General features: G+C 40.8%; 1 protein-coding gene across 3 annotated transcripts; it reads left to right on the forward strand.

The window, feature by feature from the left end:
• The first annotated feature begins 34 nt into the window (after positions 1 to 34).
• On the forward strand, positions 35 to 26,065 carry ranbp2 (RAN binding protein 2). Of its 3 annotated transcripts, none has more exons than XM_034693503.1 (30): positions 48 to 275; positions 2,716 to 2,783; positions 2,881 to 2,992; positions 4,261 to 4,413; positions 4,604 to 4,834; positions 4,947 to 5,089; positions 5,383 to 5,578; positions 5,815 to 5,958; positions 6,077 to 6,236; positions 6,425 to 6,606; positions 6,994 to 7,193; positions 7,697 to 7,820; positions 9,312 to 9,473; positions 9,884 to 10,021; positions 10,361 to 10,492; positions 11,462 to 11,683; positions 11,824 to 11,907; positions 12,137 to 12,278; positions 12,399 to 12,493; positions 12,583 to 17,170; positions 17,623 to 17,700; positions 20,420 to 20,596; positions 20,995 to 21,081; positions 22,206 to 22,381; positions 22,530 to 22,944; positions 23,536 to 23,625; positions 23,763 to 23,920; positions 24,024 to 24,297; positions 24,632 to 24,987; positions 25,112 to 26,065. In XM_034693503.1, the coding sequence occupies exons 1-30, from the start codon at positions 204 to 206 to the stop codon at positions 25,415 to 25,417; spliced, it is 9,465 nt and encodes a 3,154-aa protein (XP_034549394.1). In that variant the 5' UTR covers positions 48 to 203; the 3' UTR covers positions 25,418 to 26,065. The 3 variants fall into 3 exon arrangements, with proteins under 3 accessions (XP_034549392.1, XP_034549394.1, XP_034549393.1); XM_034693502.1 differs by lacking the exon at positions 17,623 to 17,700 and having other exon boundaries at positions 49 to 275; positions 22,530 to 22,747; positions 22,796 to 22,944; XM_034693501.1 differs by lacking the exon at positions 17,623 to 17,700 and having other exon boundaries at positions 35 to 275.
• The last annotated feature ends 1,175 nt before the right edge of the window (positions 26,066 to 27,240 follow it).

The raw sequence follows: 27,240 nt of genomic DNA on the forward strand, positions 1-27,240 counted from the left end.
TGGTCGAGGATCCCGATTCAAGAACGTTCACATCCTACGTAGTCTCAGAGGGGTACTGAGACTGCGCAGTACCGTCATGGGGAGTTAATGCTAAAGCAGTGACAGTCGAACCGATATCAATGTCCGTTTTTAACATTTTGTGAATGTATGGTATAACATTCATTATAAGCAGCCTTTTTTAGAGGTAGTTGGTTTTGGGAGCCATGCGGCGGAGTAAGGTTGAAGTGGACCGTTACGTGTCCACAGTACAGAGTTCGTCTCCTTCTCTCAAAGAGGTAAGTTGAGCCGGTTAAGGCTAGTGTTAGCATGCTACTGCCATCATGTCAAACCAGCATGTGTCAGCCGACCTGAACACCAGACCATTCAAACGAGCCGTGAAACCACTTAGCTGAAGCAGACATTCACGTAGTATTTATTTAATGTTTCTTATCACAGCTGTTAATCGCCCGAAGCTAGCTGTAGTCCTTTGCTAGCCGGCATGATGACGCCTCGTCGTGTCTTCCCCTCTGGAAATTGCGCGGCATGAGGTTGTTGGGTCAAATTAAGGCACTTTGTCGAGCTAGCTAGCTTTCAAATAGTTACTTGAACTACTTTTAACTGCAGCTATGACCAGGGAAATACACCTGAAACGATTCGCCCCAGTTCTTCCGGGTGCCAGAGTGTCGTGCTGTTAGCAGATTTGTATTTGTTGTGGAGGAAGAGAATTCCGCCGATAAACAACAGGGCTAACCACATTACCTGTCAACAGAACTTCAGTAGTGCTGGGTGTATCGATTCTGTGGTTTCGATATATCGATTCTCACACGCTACTCATTTGAGTATCGATTACTCTAATAAAATATCGATACTAATTGATAAATGCGAAATAAAAGCGCATGTGTCACTTCTAATTCTTTTAGGGTAACTTACTTCAAAGTTTTGTAGCTTTCCAATAGTGCTGGGCAATACCACACTTTTATGATTCGATATGATAGCGAATACTTTTTTGGCAATTTATTCGATACCTGATATTGATACTTTCAGTGATTTAAAAAATAATAATAAAATGCAACGCTTGAAAGACAACTCCCTTAACAAATACTGTTCATTTAACAACTTTAATATGCAAATCCTTTGGTGGCCTTTTTTTAAACAATGAAATACATTTAGAAAAACACATACATAATTAACACCATTTACTTAAATTCTCTGAGTGGAAAGCTTGAAACAGCGCATGTGTCACTTCTGATTCTTTTAGGGCAACTTGCTCCAAAGTTTTGCACTGAAGAGGCTGTTTTAAGCTTTCCACTCAGATAATTTAAATAAAGGATGTACATTATTTATGTGTTTTTCTGAATGTATTTCATTGTTCAAAAAAAGGCCACCAAAGGATTTGCATATTCAAGTTGTTAAATGAAGAGCATTTGTTAAGCGAGTTGTCTTTCAAGCGTTGAATTTTATTATTTTTTTAAATCCCTGAAAGTATCTGTATCGGGTATCGAATAAATTGTGAAGAAAAAGTATTCGCTATGTATTGAATCATAAAAGTATGGTATCGCCCAGCACTAGTGGAAAACTTAAAACAGCCTCTTTGGTACAAAACTTTGGAGTAAGTTGCCCTAAAAGAATCTGAAGTGACACATTTGCCTTTATTTCGCATTTATTAATTAGTATCTATATTTTATTAAAGTATTTGATACTCAAATGAGTAGTGTGTGAGAAGATATACAGTTGTGCTCATAAGTTTACATACCCTGGCAGAATGTTTGGTTTCTTGGATAGTTTCTGTTGTCTTTATGATATAACAATAGTAAACACAGTTGTTTGATAAAAAATTTGCTTCACCCAACCACTAACCATGAGTGAAAAAAAAGTTTTCTCTTATCATTCAAATTCTCTGAAAAATGGCCAAAAAAAAATCACAAATTCTGCCAGGATATGGAAACTTATGAGCACAACTGTAGATACCACAGAATCAATACTCCCACCACTATTGATTACTCTTCCTGGGTTTCATCCTCCAAGTCCATTTCTTCAACATCCGACTCCGACTCCTCCTTTTCAGTCCCACTGTCCAGCCTTGTTAAGGATGGCTCTGCATAGATATTCAACTGTACTTGCATGAAATCTGGTTGTTTTAGTCAGGATTATGGTAAAATATATTTTCCTCAACTATATCTAAGTCCTCTATTAAGAGCCAACCTTCAATTTAGTAAATTCCTGTTTATTCCAATGGAAAGTTTCCAACTTTGAAAATTCCCAGAATTTTGCAACTCTATTGCTAACAGCTATGAACAGTGTAGAGGAAGGGTGACAAAAGCTGTGCAATTATATCGTTTAGGGGGTTCACACACAACAACAAACATTTGAAACATTAAGTACTTAAAATGCTTAGAAGGATGGATTGAAAGATAAAATTTACAGTGTTTTCATTTTGGTCTTTGAATGTTGCATTCAAGGACCAAAATTAGACAGCGAAGATGCCAAATTCAGGTGAATTATTAACACATTCAGTCAACAAGATAAAATACACGCTGCCAATAAAGTTTAATGTCTAACAACTTTAATTGAATTAGTGTGTAGGTAAGTACAATTAAGTCTTTTAAACATCTTGTAAAATAAGCCATAAAAGTATCGTTTTTGTACCTGCTTAGCTTACCTAACAGACAAGATAATATTTGAAATTGTGCAAAACATTCTTCATTCACGAGTATTTCTCTTTTGTTTTGTTTACAGAAGCCAATCAAAGGTTTTTTATTTGCCAAATTGTACTTTGAAGCAAAGGAATATGAACTTGCCAAAAGGTAAGCGCACAAACCTCCAGTTCTTGACTAAACATGCGATTTCTTCCCAAGAGGTCTCCATGAAATCAACATTTTTTATTTTTCATGATATTCCTAGACATGTATCAGAGTATCTCAAAGTCCAGGAGAGAGATCCAAAAGCACACAAATTCCTTGGACAGCTGTATGAGAGAGAGGGGGACATCAACAAGGCAGTAGGATGTTACAAGGTAAGAAGAAAATATTAGAAAAACCCTTCTTCCTGAAATAATGCATGCTTGATTTTCCCTTAATTTTGTTAGATAATGTCATGTTCACACAAGGTCTCATTCAGACCTTTTAAGAGTAGGATGATCGTACTCTCCCACAAACAACATCAACAGACAACAGCAACAAAACCAGTAATTTGCATTACAGCTTATTTGGCCGCTGGCATCTGAGCTTAACCTAAGCCTTTGGATTCTTCTTTGATTGGGTGGACTCTGTTTATGCATAGTTTAGAAGCATGAAGGAAGTGTGCTGAGTGTAAGAAATTTGGTCACAGAGTACACAACTGGAAATCCTACTTTAATTATAGCCTTTTGATTGTTCTGAGAACCTATCCTAGTAACTGTGGGCCAACTTAACAGGTTGTTGGGCTGGTATTTATACCTGCATCAGGAGTGGAAATACACACACTGCCCTTTGCATAGGTGCATTTTCTAGTCATCAGATTGTTCTATAGTGTACAGTTTGGAAGGTTTAAAAATATCTCTTTTTTTCTCATCTCTGATAGCATGAGAATTGGAAACTCTGGACATGTAGATTTAGTTGCACTTGATGTTCCAGTAAAGTGAACAAAAACCTTGAGCAGAACCAGACTCATGTTAGACAGCCATCTGCTGAGACTGTGTTGTGGTTGGCAAGAGAGATAGAGGGAAATGCAGAAAGAGAGCGATGGGCAGAGACAAAAATAAACAACAAAAACAGCACATTCACACTCAGGAATACAATGCCAGTAATGTTCTTATTTGCAGGAACTTAAAATGAATGCTAATAGACTGATCTTACTTTTTTAAGCAGTTAAAGTCAACAGGTCTCACATTAGCATTTACAATAATGATGCTGATAATAGTGGTAGGAGTGAAAGTATCAATTATAGCAGTTGGAGTTGAACTGTTCTGATATTAACATTAGCGTTGTAATAGTGATGATAACTGTGAGACTGATGTTAATAGTTGTAGCAGCTGGAGTATGGCAGTTCCACAACAGCAGGTCGTCTACAGCAAAGATCCAGAGAAGCCTAGTGACAATTCAGTCACCTCTTCTCCACCTTTCTGCAGTGTTTGACTCTAATGACTTCAAAATAAAGCAGCTGTTTTACTGGGTTTCCATTTAAGCTTGCATCATGTTTTGGGTTTTGCTTTTGGAGAGTATTCTCCTTCATAGTGAGGACCTATCCCCTGTGCTTATGTAAGAACTAACACTCACATGGCTTTACTTCTTTGTGTGTATCTAGCGGTCAGTAGATTTGAATGCAGCCCAGAGGGACCTGGTGCTGAAGGTGGCTGAGTTACTTGTGAGTAATGAGGAAAGTGGCAGCAGAGCAGAGTTTTGGGTGGAGAAAGCTGCCAAGCTGCTACCTGGAAACCCTGCTGTCTTCAATCTAAAGGTGAGGTTTCCAAAACTGTTGAATTCATCCAATGACACTTTTAAAATGTTTGTCAAGAAAAATTCAACATCCCCAACTGTTTTCTACTATTTAAGATTCATTTTTATCATAAAGGATGTGAAATTAATAAGGATAGAAAAGAATGCCACACTAAACTAATCTCTATGCTTACATCTGTTGCCCCATGCAGGAGCGCCTGTTGAGTCGTCGGGGTCAGCCAGGATGGAACCAGCTGTTTGACCTCCTCCAAGCTGAGCTGGCAGCAAGGCCGGCAGATGCTCACGTTAACGTGAAGCTAGTTCAGCTGTTCTGTCAGGATGGGCGGCTTGAAGAGGCTGTTAAGCATTGCCTGGCTGCTGAGAAAAGGGGCATGCTGAGAAACAGCCTGGACTGGTATACTGTTGTGTTGCACACAGTGCAGGTAAGCAGCAAAGGGCCTATACACACTTTATATTTGACATATTCGTACTAGTATTCAATTCTCAAAGTTGTATGTCTGACCTGTTTAAGTTCATGTTTGACCTTTCTTGCAGGAGTATCTTGCTCAGCCGAGTGTCTCCAGTAATGAGAAGATGTGTCGGCGTCTCCAGAGAGAGCTGCTGTTGGCCCACTGCAACCGGCTGAGAATCACACTGTCTGATAGCAGCTCACAGCCCAGTCTTGATGCTCTTAAAGCGTAAGTCATGTTGAGGTGTAGACAACTTCCGTTTGTTTATATTTGGATTAAAAAATCCTATCATGCTGGTCACAATTCTACTGTAAGCGATATAATTGCTTACAGAAGACATAGAACGTGATTTCATCTTCTGCCTGGGTCGTCAGCATGTTCCATAATGTGCTTTAAATTTGGTGGTAGGGTGTAGGTTGTCATAATCGCGGAATTCTAAATTTCAATTTAGTTTTTATTGAAGCACCTTATCTTCAATTAACTGCACATTAATCAGTATGTGTGTGTATGTCTTTTTGTAGTTTTGACCAAGCCATGCAGATGCTGAGCACCACAGCTGGCCACCACATGGACGAGCTTCAGGAAGTGTTTGTAGAAATGAGAGGTCACCTCTACCTGCACGCTGCCACACTGCTGTTGAAGCTGGCTCAGGATCGTCAACAGACGTGGAGGGCTGTCATTGACCTGGCTGGATTATGCTACCTGTTAGCTTACCAGGTACTGTCACAGCAGCATGCTGAATTCTTAGAAGGGATGAGGCTTGCACGTAGACAGTGCTGAGCTTTTAAGTTCATGCATATTTTTAAGATAGAAAGTATACATGTTACAAATGTGGATGATATGGATTATGTATATGTTATTTTTTTATACATTAAGCCACGTATTTCACAAGTTTAATTTTAAAACATCAAAAACTGACTTTAGTTTTTCTTTCTTGTTTGTCTTTCTACCAGGTTCCTAGACCAAAAGCTAAAGTGACCAAAAGAGACCAAGCAGCACCGCCACAGCCTTTGGAGCTGCTGGCCAACGATCGTCAGAGTCAGGCTGGCCACATGTTGCTCAATCTGAGCACTGATCCAACCGCCTTGATCAGAGAGGTCTGTCCCAGTTCTCTGATCCAATTTAAACACTGAGCATTGTTATTTTACATGACAGCACTAATGCACAATGGACATTTGTCAAAGTAGTCATAACCGTTTTGTTTCCCGTGTGTAGGTGGTGGAGGCATTTGGGAATCGTAGTGGTCAGGACTCGCTGTTTGAACTCCTGTTTGGACCGCAGGCCTCGACCATGTCTTCCTTTATTGCCAATGATGACATTCATTCCATTAGCACTGCGGCTCCAGAGCTCTCTCAACTGGCCAAATCTGATGCTGGTACAAAACCTAAGTACTATAGCAGTATAGACATGTCTTAAATTGTTTGTGTGGGTACTCGTTTACTTTTGAGAAATTAATTGGGGAACCAAAAAAAAGTAAACAGTCTTAAAATTCCAGGACAGCAGTGTATTCTTTTAACAGCTCATACATTGTACATTGTGATAACTTTGGTGTCATTTCTGTAGGCTCTATACTGCTACATGGTGGTGACTTGCAACATCTGTGCTGGTTGGGGCTACAGTGGACCCTCCAGGACCAAAGACTGGCCATGCAGGATTGGCTGCAGCAGCTCTTTCCTCGGCTTACTTTGGAAACTTCCAAACTGGACACCAACGCACCAGAGTCGATCTGCCTGCTGGACTTAGAGGTAGGTGGAATCATGTGGGCTGGAGGACCAGCATAACACGAGTTGGTGCTTTGCATATTTTTCCAGCAGTCTCCAATATGGAAAACATGTCAGGAGTGGTATCAACAGGGATTTGATAAGCTTTCAAGTAAACTGTGAGGTGTATGTTGTATAAAATCTGTATGTACCATACATGGTTTGGTAAGAAACACTGATTTTGCTGACACAATTTGTGATGTCTGCCTCATGAATCCACTTTTTTAGTATATCCACAAGAGCTATCAAAGCACACAGTGGCAGTTTTATCAAAACACAAATCACATAAATGAATATATTCAGATGACAAATACATGCCTTTGTGTGCCAAAATGCATAACACACCGTCTTTGTGTTGATTACTCCGTACAGGTGTTTCTGTATGGTGTGGTTTTCTGTAGCCACTGTCAACTTCAGGAGACGGCTAAGATCAGCAGCTCAGTGAACCAGCAGCAGCAGCAACAGCTCTTTGAGCCTCGCTGCCTCCCCCTTCCTCTTCTTCGCCTGTTGACCACAGACAGGCAGAGGGAGTGGTGGGACGCCATCTACAGCCTCTTAAACAAACGAGCTGCGTGAGTACACCTTAGTGTTGATACTAAACATAGAGATGTGTTTGCCAGAATAGCTCCTGGCATGATTATGTCAGGTTAGACCACATGTGATGTTTGATGACTAGTAACTTTTGTTGATGTTACAGTTTTAACATTGCTGTCTGTGGATTATCTCAAAATAAAAATAAAATGTGTTATTTAATATAAAGTGGGACAATGAACCATACAGCATTGAAGTGTATTATTGAAGTGCTTTACAAACAGAGCAGGTCTAGATAATACTTAGTTAGATTACAGTAAACTTACTGTTAAACAACTTACTTTAAGTTTCTATTCTGTTACGTTTTCCAACACAAAATAAACAGTTTGATACATGCACAGTTGTCACTTTAATATTTTTAATTCTTACTGTTTTTTAATAACTTGCATTGAAATGACAAGGCACTCCATATGGCCTGTTCATGTGTGTGTTTTTTGTTGTTGTGTACATGTGTTCACTATTTTTGTTGTTTGTCTCCCTGTAGTCCGGGCATGTCAGCTAAGTTGCGGATGATTGTGCAACATGGACTGAACTCTCTGAGAGCGGGAGAAAAAAATGGGCTTCAACCAGCCATGGCTATTCACTGGGCCCAACGTCTCAGTCAGACGGTACGTGCACGCACACGCAAACACAGTTTCCACTCATTAAATAGCCAGCTGGACAATTAACTTGAATCCAGTGCTGGGCAAGTAATACAAGTAATTTTAGGAGCGGATGTTACCTGCCCATCTATTGACACGTATGTCTTGCAATGGTCAAAGTATGAGCAAGTTTTAACAAGCGTTGTTTATTTTTTTAAGTTACAAAGGCTTACTCACAGCTCTGATGTCACTGAGTTCCCTAAGTTGGTGGTTGTTTTCAATTACAAAATTAGAAATATACAGCAATACCATCAGGACATTGTAGAGTGGGTAGAGTCGGTCGTCTCTCAATCGGAAGGTTGGCGGTGTGATCACAGCTCTAGCAATCACATGCCAAGTGTTGTCTCATCTATTGCAGACAAGTGAGATTTACCATGCTTATATGAATGTACTGTGACCTTCATTTTGAAAGGCTATGGCAAAAATTGTGTCACGTCTCCTTTGCGCTGCCTTACTCTATGCGTCAGACAGGTTGATCAGGTCCTGAAGTCTGCTACATTAATCCATCCAACTATTTTTGCAAACATGGAACAATACGAAAACTGCGCCATATTGTGAAACATGACCTTTATAAAAAAAAAAATGTTATCACACAATTTTACAACCTACACTTTTCATTTTATATATATTTTAATACACACATGATATTACTGCTTGCAGTTTATATAAGAAGCCAGACTGCTTTCTTAGGGGGCTTTGGCCAGCGATTTTTCAAAGCAACCAATGTCATGTCCTTTAAACAGAAATTAAAAAAGTCCAACCCAGCTACGCCCTGGAACAATGTTAAATTGGTCTGCTGATTGTGGCTAACATTAACAGAGCCAGCACTGCCAGATATCAGTCCTCCTTTTAGGTTGACACCACATGTGCTTGCTAGATTTACATCACTTCAGTTGAGTGGTTATATTCCAGTTTAAATAAATCTTGATCTCCATTCTCTAGCTCCAATCATGCCATGCTACAAGTTGCTATGTTTTCTGTGCTTGTTTACATCCAGATTTTAGAGCACTATAGCATTATGGCAGTAGCCATGAACTGAAGCTACAGCCCTGGCTAGTGGTGGACCGCTGCTTATACTAAACATATGACCAGCATTTAAAGCCCACAAGGATTCAAATATTAATCATTCTTTTAACTGACTATTAGTTCTGGTGACAACTAGCAAGGGTGACCAGGTTTATTCTTAATCCTCATACTTCCTACTATCACTGGAGCTTTTAAAGTGTCTGAAATATCATTAGACCTATTTTATAAGATCAACTAACAAATTAATCTAAAATGTATTGATTTATTGGTGCTCTTTTAACTTCAAGTTTAGCAAATGTTGGCTATTCCTTTTTACCACAATCTTTCCAATGATGTTTTGAAAAGTGGCTTTGCAAGTTTGACAATGGTGGACTGCCACAGTCTTGGCTACTGTAGTCTTATAACCTTAAGGTTGTCTTCTATTTACCACAGGGCGATGGCGTGGACTCGTACTACGACCGGAAGGAGTACATTGGCCGCAGTGTCCACTACTGGAAAGCAGCACTTCCACTGCTGGAAAGGATCAAAAACAGACGCAGTATCCCAGAACCACTGGAGCCCCTCTTCATACATTTCCCATCCAAAGACATTCAGGTTATACTTTCTTGTGGTTTCTTTCTATGATAAGAAGAGATAGTGTCGTCTTTGGTGTAATGATTCTGGGTATTACGGCTCAAAAATTGCCCTGATTAAGCTATTGCCGTATGATACTCTGAATTCTTGTTTCATTTGTTTTATTATTTACCATTATTGGCTGTTTCTAAAAACATACACACATTGAAGCTGAACAGGTGTATTCATCTTTTTGAGAATTTTAAATATTTTATTGGGTCAGTATGTCTTAGTGTTAAGTGTAATAGATCTTGGTTTTTGGTTTGATTCCTAGCAGCAAATATGTATCCAGAGTTGATTAGAATAAAGACATTTTCAAATACAATATGTTACATTATGTTGATGTATGAAATTGTATCTTCTTTATGTGTTTGTTTTTGTTTCCATTTCAGATTTTTTCTGTGAAGGGTTATGAAGAGGAAGCCAACGTAGTGTGTGCGGCTCTCCTTGATATTGAAGGCAAGACAGAGGAGGCCATTGCTACCTTGGAAACCATCAACAGCATGTCATCCATCTGGCAATTGGCACAGGTAAGTCACTCATTTCCTAACATAAGGTAATTTAAACATTGACTTTTGTTTTTCTTCTTTATTGCCATCAGTTTTTTGTCTGTTTTCACAGAAAGATTGGATATACAATAATAATAATTAGCATTACATGGCATCAACAAATATGTCAAACAAGTCTAAAAATATCTTCTCATCAGAAAAAAACTATATTTTGCATCCTAGTCTTTACAATATCAAATGGCGGTTCCTCAATGTTAGCCTTTAACAACCAGCAAATATGTGATGTATGATTGATGCATTGGTGATGGCTTCAAATGTCTTATATTTTTGTTTTCTGTGACTACAACTTTTCCTTGAAAGATTTACCAGCGACTATCAGAGGAGGCAAGCAATGGTGTTGAGGAGACTCAAGATAGGTGTATCACTTTTCTGAAAAAGCTCCGGACCTACCTATCCAAAATCTACCATGGTAATGCAGATGATATTGAGAAGGTAAGTCCCGGGTCATTTATTCCAGTTCAACTTTTTCCAAAACTTGAAAATCAATCACTTAAAGTTTGAGCTTATCATACTGCTACAACGTCTTGTTGGTGGAGTATGGTTGAATGTGTGAAGAGCTCTGCAGGAAAGTCGTAATTCCCCTCCTATCAAAGGAGCCGTGGTATCTCACCCAACTTTGTAGCAAGTCTGGAAAATCAAAAATAGTAAAAATAAAAAAAATAATAACCTGATGCTGAAATCTGTGTTGAAATTGGCAGGATAGATGCAAGCGAGCTAACTAAATGAGGTGACAAAAGGTTACATTAGGATAAGTTCAAGGTCGGATCCGAAAAATGACGATAAGGTGATCATCGCCATCATGATGTGTTCAAGTATCAAGACAAGAAAATGAAAATTCATGCTTTGGCGAGAAACTTGAATCAAACTTGAATTAATTGGCCAGCAATATAAAATAGAAATTATATTAGGAATTACAATCTGTTTAACGTCCCAACATGAACTCTAAAACTACAGATGCCAAATTTTCTAAGCTTATATTGAAATAAAAATACCTATGCAAGCATTTTTGTCCAATCCCATTGTGATAAAGTATTAACAACTTTAAAAATATCCTTTTGAAGGTACATTAAAAAAAATTGATAATAATGTGAAATTAATATGCCATGAAACGGTATTAAAGCTAGGGTTGGTAGTCACAGAAAACTAGCATGAATTTGAATGTAGCATTTCCTCAGGACTCCGTCTTACCCCTCCCCTCCCCTCGGAGCTCCTCCAAAACGACCTCCCCGCTCACATGAGCGCCGCTGCGGCGCGACCATATGATCGTGACTGATGCAAAACCGGTCCTCAGCACATCATTTGTGTTTTCAGCTTTAATGCACGATCATGGAATGAATTGTGAGTTAAAAAATGAATCGTCTGACAGCCCTAGTAACAATATATATTACACCTGTATTCCAGCTTCCTGTTTCCATGGAGGAAATTGTGGACCTCCTCAATGATGTGAACCAGCAGCTGGGGGAGAGTGGCGAGGATGAAGAGAGGGAAAAGGAAGTGGAAAGTCTAAGAGGACCAACACACTCCAGTCCAGCTCATCCTTCAGAAACCTCTGCCGCAATATCCAATATAAAGTTTTCAACTCCATCTCCTAACAAAAGCAGCTCTCCTTCCAAAAGACACCTGGTAGGTTAAAGTCATTGGATCACATTTTGAACACTTATGAGATTTATTCATGCTATTTGTAGGTGAATAGTTGCATGTAATTCACCACAACGATGGAGATTTTAGGACACAATGTGTGATTTTTCATGATTGCTTTCCAGATCTCACCCAAGACACAACCACATTGGGTGGAGGATCAGAAAAGTCTCCTTCAGATGCTGTGTCAGCAAGTTGAAGCCCTCAAGGTCAGACACTAGAGATTAATTCCACACAATTTAACAATAGATGCAAGAATTAAAATCAAATAAAGGTAGTAAAGTGCCAAATATCATTTAGTTCTACTGGTGTAATTGTGTTGGTACAGAATGCTGAGTCTATCTTAAAAAGGATGTAGTTGAGGAAGTCATAAAAAGTTTGCAGATCCAATTAACAGGTTGTGATTTTGTGAAGTCATATAATCTCCTTCTTTTACAGAATGAGGTTCACGATCTGAGACACAACTCTTCAGGAAATGCTGGCTCCCCTCATCACAAAATGTATGGTGAGAGCTACGGGGCTGAGGGGCTACAGGAGCAGTTTACCCCAGTCCAGTCCTACCATGGGGCCCCCCTAACAGGTCAGTATTCTTCATAGAACCAAAAAATGTCTAAATATGCAGGTCTACATCATTATCTTAAAGTATAGGTCAGAATTGTGTATAAAATATTTTTTTTTTCTTAACATATTTGCATCTCAGTTGCCACAACGGGTCCCTCGGGGTACTACAACCAGTCTCCAGCTTACAACTCTCAGTACCTCCTACGAACCGCAGCAAATGTAACACCCACCAAGGTAATTATCATGTTTTAATCTTTATTTGCAATAACAGACAATTGTACATTGAATCACAATTTGTTCTATTTTTGAATTTCTCTACATAGGCCCCAATGTATGGTATTAACCGTATGCCACCACAGCAGCAGCATATGTATGCCTACCAGCAGCCCACCCATACACCACCATTGCAGACAACCCCTGCCTGCATTTACCCTCCTCAAGAACCGGCCTTTGGTGCCCCTCTTCGGTTTGAATCACCAGCCACAAGCCTTCTTTCCCCATATAGTGAAGAATATTATGGCCAGAGTGTAACCCAACAAACCACCAACCCTCCGCTTCCTGAACCTGGCTACTTCACCAAACCAGCTGTTGTCCCAGTTCAGCAACCAAAGACCATTGAGGGAAAGCCTGTGGATTTTGGGAAACTCCCCTTTGGCCAACAGGCACCTGCTGAAGTCCCTAAAGTGCCTAGTTTTGGAATAGCAGCAGTTGCCCAGTCTACACCTTCCAACGCTTTTAAATTCAACTCCAACTTTAAATCGAATGATGGAGATTTCAGTTTCCCTGCTTCCCAAGCTAAGCACAGTGAAAGTCTGCTTGGTCTTCTTACGTCAGACATTCTCCCTAAAACAGATACTGTAACAGAGAAGCCTCAAGTCCAAGAGCAGCCCCCAAACCAATCCGGCATCTTTACATTTGGAAATAAGATTGTCAGTGGCTTCTCCTTTACTGACTCTGCTCAGAGCGCAGGCACTGGAAATCTGTTTGGAAAGGTGGAGCAGCAGGCATTCAAGTTTGGGGATGCTGCCAGGCCAATGGTTGGGGTTGTCAATTCAACAACAGAGGAGGAAAAAGCAGCAGAGAGTGATAATGACAGCACTCATGTTGAGGAGGACGAAGATGGTCCTCACTTTGAACCAATCGTACCTCTTCCTGATAAAGTAGATGTGAAAACGGGCGAGGAGGAGGAGGAAGAAATGTTTTGCAACAGAGCAAAGCTGTATCGATTTGACACTGAAACAAAAGAGTGGAAAGAGCGTGGCATTGGCAACGTTAAAATCCTGAAACACAGCACAAAAGGGAAGGTCCGCCTCTTGATGAGGAGGGAACAGGTCCTCAAGATCTGTGCAAACCACTACATTACTTCTGATATGTTACTGAAACCAAATGCCGGCTCTGACAAATCCTGGGTCTGGAATGCTATTGATTATGCAGATGAAGAGCCCAAGCCTGAACAGCTTGCAATCCGCTTCAAAACAGTAGATGAGGCATCACTTTTCAAGGCTAAGTTTGAGGAAGCCCAAACAATTGTGCCCAAATCACCAGCAAAGCAAATCCAGCCAGAGAAGAAAGAGGAAAGTGTTAAAGATTCTGGTTCACTGGCTGCCCAGTTTGCTATCAAAGAAGGGGAATGGGACTGCACTATGTGCTGTGTTAGAAATAAACCCACAGATGCGAGGTGTGCTGCTTGTCAAACTGCCAATCCCAACTCTTCAGCAAAGCCAGATATTCAATCTACTGGTGAAACCAAGAGCAGTCCCTTTAGTTTTAAATTTGGAATTGACTCCTCCAAACCCACAAGTTCTAGCTCTCCCTTTACTGGATTTGGTGCCATACCCTCCTCATTTACATTTGGCACCAACACCTCAACACCTGCTGACTCAGTAAGCAGTGCATTTGCTTCTGGCTTTGGGGCTCAGTTTGGCAAGAAGTCAGAGCAGTGGAACTGTACCACATGCTATACAAGAAATGAGGCCTCTACAGACAGTTGTGTTTCTTGTAAAGCTCCTAAAACCTCACCTACAACAACTACCACTACACAAAAAGCAACAGCAGCACAGCCATCTCCATCTGGGTTTGGTGCCCAGTTTGGCAAGAAACCTGGACAGTGGGATTGTGATACATGTGACATAAGAAACGAGGCCTCTGCTGAGAGATGCGTTGCCTGTCAAACTCCCAACCCTGCAACTAAATCGACAGAGGGGGCTTCAAAAACGTTTAATTTGCCAGCGGTGTCAGAAGTTGGGGAAGAATTTGCAAAAAAAGATGGGCAGTGGGACTGCACCGACTGCCTGGTCAGGAATGATGCATCAGCCACTGAGTTTGTTTCCTGCCGTGCTCCAAATGAAGCACCCTCTTTATCAACAATGTTTGGTAAAAAAGATGGAGAATGGGACTGTGACATATGCTTGGTAAGAAACAATTCCTCTGCCATTAAATGCATATCCTGTCAGACCCCAAATCCCAACGCCAAAAGCACTCCCTCTTTATCAACAATGTTTGGTAAAAAAGATGGAGAATGGGACTGTGACATGTGCTTGGTAAGAAACAATTCCTCTGCCATTAAATGCTTATCCTGTCAGACCCCAAATCCCAACGCAAAAAGAACAACCAGCACTGCTCCCTCAGCCTCCTCTTTCAGCTTCTCCTTCGGGGCCAAAAGTTCATCTAACCAGCCTGCTGGAACTGGGTTTACAATGCCTTTTGTAACTGGCAGCACTTTTCAGTTTGGTCAAAATAAAGATAAAGAAAAAAGTTCAGCAGCTTCTTTCAAGTTTGAAGCTCCTCCATCCGGATCTAGTGCTTCAGGCTTCTCTTTCTCACTGCCTGTTCAAGCTGGTGGCTTCACGTTTGGCATTCCGGAACCTGCAAAAGAAACTTCCCCATCTGATGATCAAATACCTCCATCAGGGTCAGCCTCAATCTTTCTGAAAAACATAGCTGACAAACACAAGGCAAAAGAAAATGATCCTTCGTCCTCAGAAGGACTAACGGAGGATGAACAGAATCCATTAATTTCAGGAGGAGAGAATAATTTCAGCTTTGCAGACTTGGCAGAGTCCTCTGGAGGAGACTTCAAGTTTGGCGAGAAAGACCCTGATTTCAAAGGTTTCTCTAGAGCTGGAGAGCAAGTGTTCTCATCATTACAGGCAACTCCTTCAAAGACTGGTGCCTCAAAGGAAACAGAGGATGATGACATGTATAAAACAGAAGAAAATGATGATATACAGTTTGAACCAGTGGTCCAAATCCCTGATAAGGTTGACCTAGTGACGGGTGAGGAAGATGAACAGGTTCTTTATTCTCAGCGTGTCAAACTGTTCAGATTTGACGTAAACTCCGGTCAGTGGAAAGAGCGTGGTGTAGGAGTCCTTAAATTCCTGAAGAACAACACGAATGGCAGACTAAGGGTGCTAATGAGAAGAGAGCAAGTCCTAAAGGTATGTGCCAACCACTGGATCACCACCACCATGAATCTTAAGCCCCTGGCAGGCTCAGACAAAGCGTGGATGTGGCTTGCCAATGACTTCTCTGATGGAGATGCTAAACTTGAACAGTTGGCTGCCAAGTTCAAAAGCCCAGAGCTGGCTGCAGAGTTTAAGGAGAGGTTTGAAGAGTGTCAGAGACTGCTTTTGGACATCCCCTTACAAACCCCCCATAAGCTAGTTGACTCAGGCAGAACAGCACACCTCATTCAGAAGGCAGAGGAAATGAAGTCTGGTTTGAAAGACCTGAAGTTCTTTTTGACAGAGGATAAAACAAAAATCAAAGATGACAATGACCAAGAAGACATTAATGCATCTAGCAATGTTTCAAGCCTTGCAATAAAGCCTCATGGTGAAACCACTGGCCCCACTTTAGAGTGGGATAACTATGACCTAAGAGAAGAGGCTTTGGATGATACAGCAGACTCCTCAGTCTATGCCTCTCCGCTTGCCAGCAGCCCCCTGAGAAAGAATCTTTTCCAATTTGGAGGAATTGAATCCACCAGTGGGTTCAACTTCAGCTTCCAGCCGGGCATCAGCCCCTCCAAGTCTCCTGCTAAGCTTAACCAGAGCAGAGCTTCAGTTGGTACTGATGACGAGCAGGATTCAACCCAGGATGAGGAAAGGGACGGCCAGTACTTTGAACCTGTGGTGCCATTGCCTGAACTTGTGGAGATTTCTACCGGAGAGGAAAATGAGCAGGTAGTTTTCAGTCACCGGGCCAAACTTTATCGCTATAATAAGCAACTGGCTCAGTGGAAAGAGAGGGGTATTGGAGATCTAAAGATCTTGCAGAATTACGACAGCAAGCGAGTGAGGTTGATAATGAGGAGGGACCAGGTACTTAAAATCTGTGCCAACCACTGGATCACATCAGCTATGAAACTGGAACCTATGAAGGGTGCAGAAAAGGCCTGGGTTTGGAGTGCCTTGGACTTTGCTGAAGTAGGTGAGGGAAACATTGAACAGCTGGCTGTGAGATTCAAGCTTCAAGAAACGGCAAATTCATTCAAGCAAGTTTTTGAAGATGCTAAGCTTGCTCAAGACCAGCAGGAATTGATGACTCCTGTGACACCCAGAGTTGCCACCCCTCAAGACAGTGGAACACCAGCATCTGTAACCCCTGACACTCCTCTATGCGGGAAGGCAGCCATTGCCGTTCTGGAAGAGACCACCAAGGAACGTACAGAGCTTTCTCCAGACTGTAAACCATGTACAGCTGAATCGCCAAGTCAAGTTAACCTCTCCAAGACAGTAGTGTCACCTCCTAAGTTTGTCTTTGGCACTGATAGCCTTCAGAAGTTTTTTGGGGCTCCTAAATTTCACAGTGAGGGTGAAGAACCTGCATCCACTTCAAGAGCAAGAGATTCAGAGCCCACTGCCAACGCTTCACCTACAGCACCTGCATTCAAAATCCCAGAGAGAGGTACAGTTTTTCAGTTATATTAAGTTATTTTCTGTATTGATTTTTGATCAAGTATCATGATTGCTTTTGTTGTTTCAATTTGTACTCATGTGCCTCATTTTGTCAACATCTTATTACTCCATGATCCTCTTAGTTGACCCTGCCAGCACCCTTCTCAAAAATTTCAAGTAGAGAAAAAGCATTAAATCAGCTTTTTCAGTCACCTCCCATTTTCTTAAAATACTTTCCTTTTATACAAACTATAAAAGGATGATTTACAGCTGTAGTTCACCTGTAATCAGTAAATTGTGTACAATAATTTTCTTGAACACATTAAACACAAGTGTTCAACCAGATAAGCTTGAACATAAATAACTTAGTGTCACTCGTTCATGAATTAACATTTTGATACATGGTGATAGTATCAGCCTCACAATTAGTTTCTCTTCACCCAACAACTCAATATCCTTCAGGGCTGGATTTTAGGCTTTTCAAAGATAATCCAATGGCTTTTTGGACCAGCACATCAACTACCCAGTTTGAACCACCAGGTATTCTAACCACTGCAGTGTGTGTTAACACTTCTCAGTTGTCACCTGGCTGACCCTTACTACTAGACAAAAATAACCTGGATGCACGGAGTGGAAGACGTTGAAGCTAATCTTTTGCATGTCCAGTGTGTGGAGGTGCAGTTTTTTATTTAAAAAATGTTCTAGTCGTGCAGTTAACGTTTTTGTTGGACCTTTTTATTACACCAGATTTTAATGTCTCACTTCACAGGTAAAGATGCACAAATCTGATTGATATATCATCTGTTTTCTGAATCTCTGTCAGAGTCATGGTGGAAATAATGGTCAATGTAGCTGCTTTATTAAAGCCAAGAAATAAATCAATATAATAAATATTTTAATATAAGTATATCAGGATTAAATCTCCATTCCAGTAGTTTGGTAAACATCTCAGTTTGTTAATGTTCCAATATAAAGATTAGTTCACAATCTAAACTGTTTGCTTGAACTCTGACACACGCACATCTGTGCTGTTCCAGCTGTTCACTTTGTTTAATCAGCATGTCTCTCAGTTCACTGAAGAGAACATTTCCAGAAGTGTTTAGTAGAGGTGTGGACTTGAGTTACGCAACTTGAACTCAAGTCACAATTTTGATGACTTTGGACTCGACTTGACAATATCATCAAAGACTTGGAACTCGACTTGGACTTTGGCACCAATGACTCGGGACTTGACTCGGACTTTCATCTGATGACTTGAAAAAACTTGAGATTTTGAGCATTAGACAAGTTAAAATGACTTTGCAACGTCTTCAGAAGTTCCTTTGTTGTTTCACCGCTTAGCACTGATTATACCCTGAATGCTATGTCAGAATTATTTTTCTTTGAGGTTAAGTTCTTTCGCTGTCACTGGTCTTATTTGAGTTTTCTACCTCTTTCAACAGAATGTCAATAAGAGTCAATGTAAACACCAGATGAAGACCATTTTCTCTTTTTCTGTGACTAAGTCTTGTCACACTGGTTTTATTTTATTTTTAAAAAATCAAACAATTCAAAATGCATTCATTGTATTTGTTTAATTCAATAGATTGTTACATTGTTAAAATGGCATTTTATTTGGTAAACCGTGCTTATGACTTGTAAGGACTTCAAAATTTCAAGCCTATGACTTCGGACTTGACTCAAATTGTCTTGTCTTTACTTGAGACTTGACTTGGACTTGCACATCTTTACTCGAGACTTGGGATTAAAGACTTGAGACTTACTTGAGACTTGCAAAACAATGGCTTTCTCCCACCTCTGGTGTTTAGTTATCTGCCTCTCATCTCCTGGGTTGACGGACAATCAGTTCGTATACCTCTTTTCCACTAAAAAGTTCCCTGGTGCTCGCTCTGTGCTAGTACTAATGCTGGTTCAGAGTTGGTTCAACTGAACCATCTAAGTACAAGCTTGCTTTTCTCAAGACAAGAGCCTCATCATTACATCACTACATAGGTCTCTTATTTTTTGGAAACACTTGCCCGTAGACTTTACAAATAGAGACTTAAAGGTTTCGATGTGTCCATGTACATGTGACTCACTGTAGTAGTTTTGAACAATGGTACATGGTTGTTAGATATACACCAGTTACAAACCTGCTTATTTCATTAGCTTTTGTTCGGCTTCTTTGCTTGCAGTCAAGTCTATTCCTGTGTATAAGCTATCGAAATTCAAATACCTGATGAAAAAGTCTGAACTTGTGAAATACTTGCTGTGTTGTCAATGAAAAACAGACGCGACAACTATGAAGAGCATCTGCTTCTGTGGTTAACAGTTCTGAGTTGGCTATGTGTATTGCTGTTTTTCAATCAAAATAGAAAACATGTATTTTTATTAAGATTTGCAACTCGCATAATCAAGCAGGAATCTGCTTTAAGAAATGAAAGTACTTAAATTTCTATCATCGTAAAAGCTTATTTAATGCGAGAGAGCCAGAAAACATGCAATGTAATGTAATAAACTTGCAGTCATAAATGTGCTCTGGTAGGTGGTCAACTCTCTTTGTAGTGATATATGTCTAACAAGACAATGCTGGAAAGTAAGGACTCACTGACTTAAGAATTTTATGAGCTTAAGTCAGTTTGCCAAATATTTCTGAATTGGTTGAATAAACTTCCTCAATGTGGCATCCCTGTTACAAACTTAATACATGGGATTGGTAATGTCATAACTGTCATTAAATTTGGAGCAGTTAGATAACCAGTTAGTATTTGATTCAGCAATACACCGAATTATACCAGAGTTTTGTATCACAGTACAGTTATAATGTCTTCTGAAATGTGAGCTGAGCAAATTCCTGAGACGGCGTTCCTTCAGAGAGGAATGTGCTGCATCAAGCATGCTGTTTTTAGGAGAGGATGTGTAGCAACAGCATGGAATGGAATTCCCCAATTAGTCCGGCGTCTGACTGGATACTGCACCTCGGCGGAGGTTTGTCAGAGTAGTGAACCAGATCTTCACCATTTCAATGCAACATTGCCATATGTCTGCCAAACAAACTAAAAAAAATCTATATACATACAGGACTAGTCTTTTAAACGACTTGTCTCATTTGTGAATCAATGCATGCTATTCATTTTTGCCATGCATGAGTTTTGTGTGTGTGTGTGTGTGGAACTAACCTGTTGTTATAGATGAAAATAAGCAGTTTACCTGCTGATGTATTTGAAGCTGCTCCTACCCTAACTGTGTGTTCTACTTATATCATATGTGTCTGTTCCAGGGCCACCTCGGGCAGAAGGAGGCAGTGCAGGGTCAAACGAGGACTCAGAGGTGGAGGTTGTGTATGTCAGAGAACCCACTGCTGAACAGGCCGCCCTGGCACGAAAACTCTTGCTGCCTCTAACCTTCTTTTGCTACCAGAATGAGCCAGGCTACATAAGTGACGATGAAACTGACGGTGAGACCAAATGATTAAATAAGAGTATGAAAAAAATATTTCTGTTAGTGATCATGGTAACTAGATTAACTGATGTGACTTATTAGATAATCTAGCCAAATATTGCAAGTGTTCATTATGCAATTTCAATAGAATGTTCTCTAAATTTTTTAACCAAGCCCCAATAATTACCATGATGACTACATGTTTTTCTGTGAGCTGTTTTACTGAGGAAAGTGCACATTGTTTTACATAACTGCTGCCTACATTATCATTGTGGGTGTTCATACTACCAAACTTTAATTGAAGACATAATGACCTGCAAAAAAACAAAAAAGTATAAAGTAATGAATGTCTGTGAGAACTGTGTGGCAGAAATAAAAGCTAAACATATGATTTGTTTTTTTCTTAATTTTCAGATGAAGACTTTGAGTCAGCGGTAAAAGCCTTAAATGGAAAGCTCTACCTTGACCGTCCTGTGAAGAAGGCTGCAGCATGTGGTGATGGTATGTGTCTTGTATCCTGTCCATCACAATGTTTTATCTTATGTTTAGTCTTACTCTTTGTCATTGTTTTTTGCTGTTAGGCATGGAGTCCCTCAGGGATCTTTACTAGGTCAACTGTTGTTTTCACTATACCTAAAAGTTAGTTTTGTGTGTCTATTTGTCCGCATAGCTCTGCAATACTACGCTATGATAGTAGGAATGCCTGTTTCCTGTTTTCTGAGCATATTTTGTTAACTTAGAGTTGATACATATTGCTGTTTATCATACAGCAGTGATTACATGGAAGAATAGAGAGGGAGGAGACGTCTGAGGAGGTGAAATGTACGTCCAATGGACGGTGATTCTGGAAGTGCTATAAATACAGGAAATACAATGCCGTCCAGTGGACCAATCACAGGGCTTGCAGACCACGTCGTCTCAACGAGTAGTTACATTTTGGAGGAGATGCACGTTAGGCTACATGCATAGGCTTTTGCGGGAAGAGCTTCACAGACCTACAGCATAGGCTTAAGGGATTGATTTTCCCTGATATGCTGATATACAGTTATATATGCCACTTGTTGAAGATTGGTTATCTTCAAACTTCCTGCTTCTCAACTCAGCTAAGACCAAAATGCTGACTGAGTAATCCATATGATAATTTGACTCTGTCTCTGGATGACTGTGTTATTCATTGAGGAGATAGAGTAAAGAGGTGACAAGGGTATCATTTTCCACCTCAATAACATCTCTCTCTCTCTCGTTAAATGATGCTGAGGTTCTCATCAAGGCCTTTGTCTGATCCTGACTAGATTATTGTTATGTAAAGTACTTCTGTCTGCTTTGCTGAAAAGGAGTGCGAGGTCTGTAGTTAGTACACAATGCAGCAGCTTGCAAAGAATGCAGCAGCATGTAAATATAAGCCCATACCCCCAGTGCTAGCCTCTCTTCATTGGGTGCCTGTTAAGGACTAAGCAGATATGAAGGTACTGCTATTAACATATAAAATACTAAATGGCAGCGCACCCTCATACTTCTCTGACTCAGTGAATCCTTACCTGCCTGCCCATACTGTATAGGTAAATAATGTTCTTTTCTAGTATGCAGAGTAAATAATAACATTTGAGTTAAACTGTCCCATTCAGAGACCGATTGCCAAGTGGTGTGGGAGAAGAAGCCGACACCAGAGGAGGAGGAGAAGGCAAAAAGCCTTCAGCTGCCACCTACGTTTTTCTGCGGCATAAGCACCACTGACAGTGACCCAGACCATGACAAGCCTGAGGACTTTGAGACAGAAGTCCGCAAGGCACAGCAGGACTTGGTAGGACAATTTCAATTAAATATGCAAATATGTATTTAGACAGTGATTGTAAAGCATTAGAAGATGTGACCAGGGGAAAAAGAGTTTTTTTTTTTCTTCAATACAGCGCAGAGAGCAGCAGTATCATTAACCTGGTTTATTGTTTCAGGATGCCCAGTTAAACCAGCCTGAAGAGGTCCCTAGCAGCACTGCAGATGCCCCAGAGGAGCCAACCCCAGGTCCATCCTCCAGCAGCATAGAAGCTGCCGGCTCCCCATCTCCACCAGAAGAACAGACCTCAGACCAGCCAATAGAGACGCAGAGTGAAGCTCCTAGCAGCAGCTCATCTCCACCTCCTAGCAGCAGCTCTCCTCCACCTCCTAGCAGCAGCTCACCTCCACCTCCTAGCAGCAGCTCACCTCCACCTCCTAGCAGCAGGCCACCTCCCAGCAGCTTACCTCCTCCCAGCAGCTCGCCTCCTCGCAGCAGCTCACCTATTGACTTGTCAACTAAGAAGAGCCCAGAGCCAGAGTCTAACATTGAGACAGGATCTGTAGCTCTGACTGCTCAAACAGCTGGTCAAGGTACAGACCACTTACTGTTCGTTATTACAAAAGTCAGACCATTGACGTTTTGACAGACCACCTGTTGAACGCGATTCAGCATTAGTGTGTGAAACCTGTCAAATAACCATCCTGGTCAAATTTTCAACAGCTCATCAGCAGCCTACCACAGGCTTAGCCTACAACCTTTTATGCTAACCTGTCATACTTTGACTCTTTGTGGAGGTCTGGGTGTCTGATTTTGTCAAATTTGTGCATTACAACAACTAGTTTCTGATATGGATTTGTATTACTCTTTACGTGAACATCTAAAATGGGTGGGGTGCTCTACCTGCGCCAACACCTCAAAACTAGCCCAGTTCTGCAGGTAAACGGCAGACCTTGCAACCCTGAATGATACTAATTATATAAAAAGTTCAAACTCGTTCCACCTTGACCTGCTAAATGAACTATTTATCATCTCTTGTTCCACTTTGTGCACAATCCTTACTTTGGGTGATACTGTTTAGAGTGGTCAAACCTCCATGCTATTGGAATCCTGCATCAGCAAATCAGAGCTTTGATTAACTGCATTAATTTCCATATGTAACGGTTCCGTCTCTCCCTTCACAGACTCATCAAACTTTGGCTTTAACACTCTTGGAGGATTCTCTTTTGCTGACTTAGCGAAAAACACAGATGCATATGCTTTTGGAACAACAGGTAGGCTTTAGTGTTGACATAATGTACTGCTTGTATGAACGATTAACATATATTAGGAGGAAGTCAGTGTGAGTAACATCACAGATACACCACTTAAACGAATAAATATCTCACTGCATTCTGTTCTCTCCTTAAAGAGGACACCAACTTCTCATGGGCGAACGCTGGAGCCACAGTCTTTGGGTCAACAGTGGCAGCAGCACCCAAAAACAATGGAGAGGAGGATGGCAGTGATGAAGAGGACTCTGCTAATAATGTGGACATTCACTTTGAGCCGATAGTTTCTCTACCAGAGGTACCCCTGGACTCTGAACTCCAATGTTTTTGTCCCCACCTTGATGGTGTTTCGTAACTTATTCACCACATACCTCTCCCTTGTGTGACTTCTTAACTTCCAGGTGGAGACAAAGTCAGGAGAGGAGGATGAGGAAATCCTTTTTAAGGAGCGCACCAAGCTCTACCGATGGGACAGAGACCTTAGCCAATGGAAGGAGCGAGGCATCGGTGACATCAAGATTCTTTTCCATCCTGACAAACATTTTTATCGAGTTCTGATGAGAAGAGAGCAGGTGCTGAGAGTTTGTGCCAACCACATGATTACACCAGTGATGGAACTCAAACCCATGAACGCCTCAGCCCATGCACTGATCTGGACTGCCACGGACTACTCAGGTTCTTACACTGTTTACATGTCACAATGTTTTACACTGCACTTGTTTGTTTTGGCTTTTTTTTAAGCTATTGTGTTAACAACACAGCTACACTTTTTGCACCTTCCCATCTACAGAGAGCTCGTTGTTGTCATGAAGACAACAAACGCCCACGTGCAGCTGTTAGTTGAATATTAACATAAGTTTGATTGAGCTATAATTATATCTTGGAAACCTGCAACTCTTTTCCACAAATTTCTTTTGTTAAAATTGATGTCAAAACAGACGACTTTGTGCTAATAGTCGTCAGCTGCTCCTCTGCTAATCTTCTCTGTTCTCTCTCTCTGATTTTCCAGATGGCGATGGTGCAGTGGAACAGCTGGCAGCCAAGTTCAAAACCGCGGAGATAGCAGAATCCTTCAAGAAGACCTTCTGCGAGTGTCAGAGTCACATTGGCGCAACTGAGGGTGATGCCTCTTTTCTCGCCACACCTAAGATGTCCAGAGTTCAAGAGCACTCCAGAGACACTAACCCACAGGTTTTCCTCAATGTGGCAGCTGACGGCCAGCCACTGGGCACTGTCATAATAGAACTGTTCTCCCATATCGTCCCCAAGACAGCTGAAAACTTCAGGGCTCTCTGCACTGGCGAGAAAGGGTTTGGGTTTAAAGACTCCACCTTCCACAGGGTCATTCCAGACTTCATGTGTCAGGTGAGTCATGCTTTTAAATGATTTTTTAAATATAATATCTCCAAACAGACTCGCAGTTATTGTATCTATCGCAAGAATAAATCTCCATGTGACATTTCTAACAATGTACCCATACGTGTCTTAGGCTGGTGACATCACAAACGGTGACGGCACAGGAGGCAAGTCCATCTTCGGCAGCAAGTTTGAGGATGAAAACTTTGATGTTCGGCACACGGGCCCGGGCATTCTGTCGATGGCCAATCGTGGGCGTGACACCAACAACTCCCAGTTCTTCATCACGCTGAAGAAAGCAGAACACCTGGACTTCAAACACGTGTCGTTTGGCTGGGTTCGTGATGGCATGGATGTCGTGCAGCTGATGGGAGGGCTGGGAACAAAAGGAGGCAAACCGTCAAAGAAGCTCGTCATCACCGACTGTGGACAGCTGTAGCTTTTTATATGTTAGGCTTGAAATTCACCGCTTGGTTTAGGTTATAAAATTAAAATACAGACTGGGTAATGATGTGCTCTATTTGCAGTTCTTATCTGCCTTTTGCAACTGAATGCCTCGTCATTAGATGACTAGGAATTAACCCCCCAGTCACAAACTACTGATCAAGATGATTCCTCACAGAAGCTTGGTTCCAGTAGCCTAGAGACAGAAATTATTTTTGCTATCTTATAACCTAGTTGCAAAGGGGTAACTTGGCACAGTATGTGGGAGGAGGCAAATATGTTTTTGCTTTGTTGCACTTGTATCTTTATCATCACCTGTCAATACATTCTCATGATTTGTTTGTATTTGTGTATAGTTGTACATGAACTCCTTTTTATTATTATGTTTTTGTTCCTTTGTCTAATATTTGTTCAGTTTGAATGTGTTGGTCTTCTTTCATAAGCTTCACTCAATGTTTGGTTCCTTTTATCCTTAAGAAGCCTTGTCAATCAACTCAAGGTGACACTGACACTTAAACGCACCTTGATCTGTAACAATGCCCCACCCTTCTCTTCAAATACTGCCTGTGTGTTCTTTTTAAGGTTGGCATCCCCTGTGATTTTCCTTTGTATAATTGAATCTCCCTTCCCTACATAGACTGGAGTTCTGGAGTTGACTCACTCTTTTGTGTTAAGGAGTGTTATGTTTGTTGTACCAAAATAATAAGGACAAATAAAGTTGCTTTCTAAGAAAAAAAAGGGGATTTCTTTTTAAATTGTATACTGTTATATCAATTTACATGTACAGAAAGCCTAGAGGAAATACTTAAATTTTTCCTTAATTGAGAAATAAATATATTTATAACGTACTTAACATTTAAATTTTGTATGAATAATACAAAAAAGATACATTCTTGCAAATATTTTTATTTATATATTTTTTGATTATTATTTTTTAAACTGCAGAAATTTAATTCTTCAATGACTCAAGAAGAAAATGTTTAAAGTAACAGCCAAAGAAAATGATCTACACCAGGGGTGTCAAACATGCGGCCCGCGAGCCAAAACCGGCCCGCCAGAGGTTCCAATGCAGCCCGCGGAATGACTGCAAAGTGAAAAACGACTTGCTGTTTGCATAATCTGGTCGAGATTCATTAAGACTTTTTAGAGCACTATAAGATGATCCACTAACTACTAACACCAGCACTACACCCCTGCATACAACACTGTCCAGCAAGCAAACTGTTCCTGCTGGAGCAGAGGGGTCCAAAATAATCAACTTTACCTTCTTCATTACAATAATCTTATCTCTTCTTTTGATGTAAACATTACACTCTGCGTCAGGTGTATGTGAAACCTGTGTGTTTGGTGTGTTAGAGTAAAATATTCTGCCCACTATGAGACTCATCATGGCAAAAATACAACAGCTGTTTTTGTAGAAAGATAGATCATTAAATGTGAACATTTTCAGAATGTACTTGTACTTTTTTGCACTAAAACAAAGGGAAACATTTGGAGTTTTCCTTGTCTTTAGATTATTATGTAATGATTTTACTGGTCCGGCCCACTTCAGATCAACTTGAGCTGTATGTGGCCCCTGAACTGAAATGAGCTTCACGCCCCTGATGTACACTGAAATGCAAATTAGCCTATATAAACTAATGACAAATGGTTGATTACTATATAATGGCCACCTCCGACAAGGCAGCTGGCCAATAATAGTTTAGGATTTCAGGGATGCTACTGCGGTGTCCAATCAGGGTGTCCATGGCCTCTCCTGATAAAATGGAGATTAAATGCGGGAAGCGTTCCTTTACATTCATTATGTCGTATTGGTCT

The sequence above is a fragment of the Notolabrus celidotus genome, chromosome 10 (genome assembly GCF_009762535.1).
Source record: "Notolabrus celidotus isolate fNotCel1 chromosome 10, fNotCel1.pri, whole genome shotgun sequence".
Taxonomy (NCBI): Eukaryota; Metazoa; Chordata; class Actinopteri; order Labriformes; family Labridae; genus Notolabrus; species Notolabrus celidotus.

Bases quoted from the DNA above. Each gene is read 5' to 3' on its own strand.
- ranbp2 (XM_034693503.1), top strand. From the start codon at position 204: ATGCGGCGGAGTAAGGTTGAAGTGGACCGTTACGTGTCCACAGTACAG. The intron at 6,237-6,424 runs GTACAAAACCTA...TCATTTCTGTAG, and splicing joins ACTGGCCAAATCTGATGCTG to GCTCTATACTGCTACATGGT. The intron at 10,022-10,360 runs GTAAGTCACTCA...TTTCCTTGAAAG, and splicing joins CCATCTGGCAATTGGCACAG to ATTTACCAGCGACTATCAGA.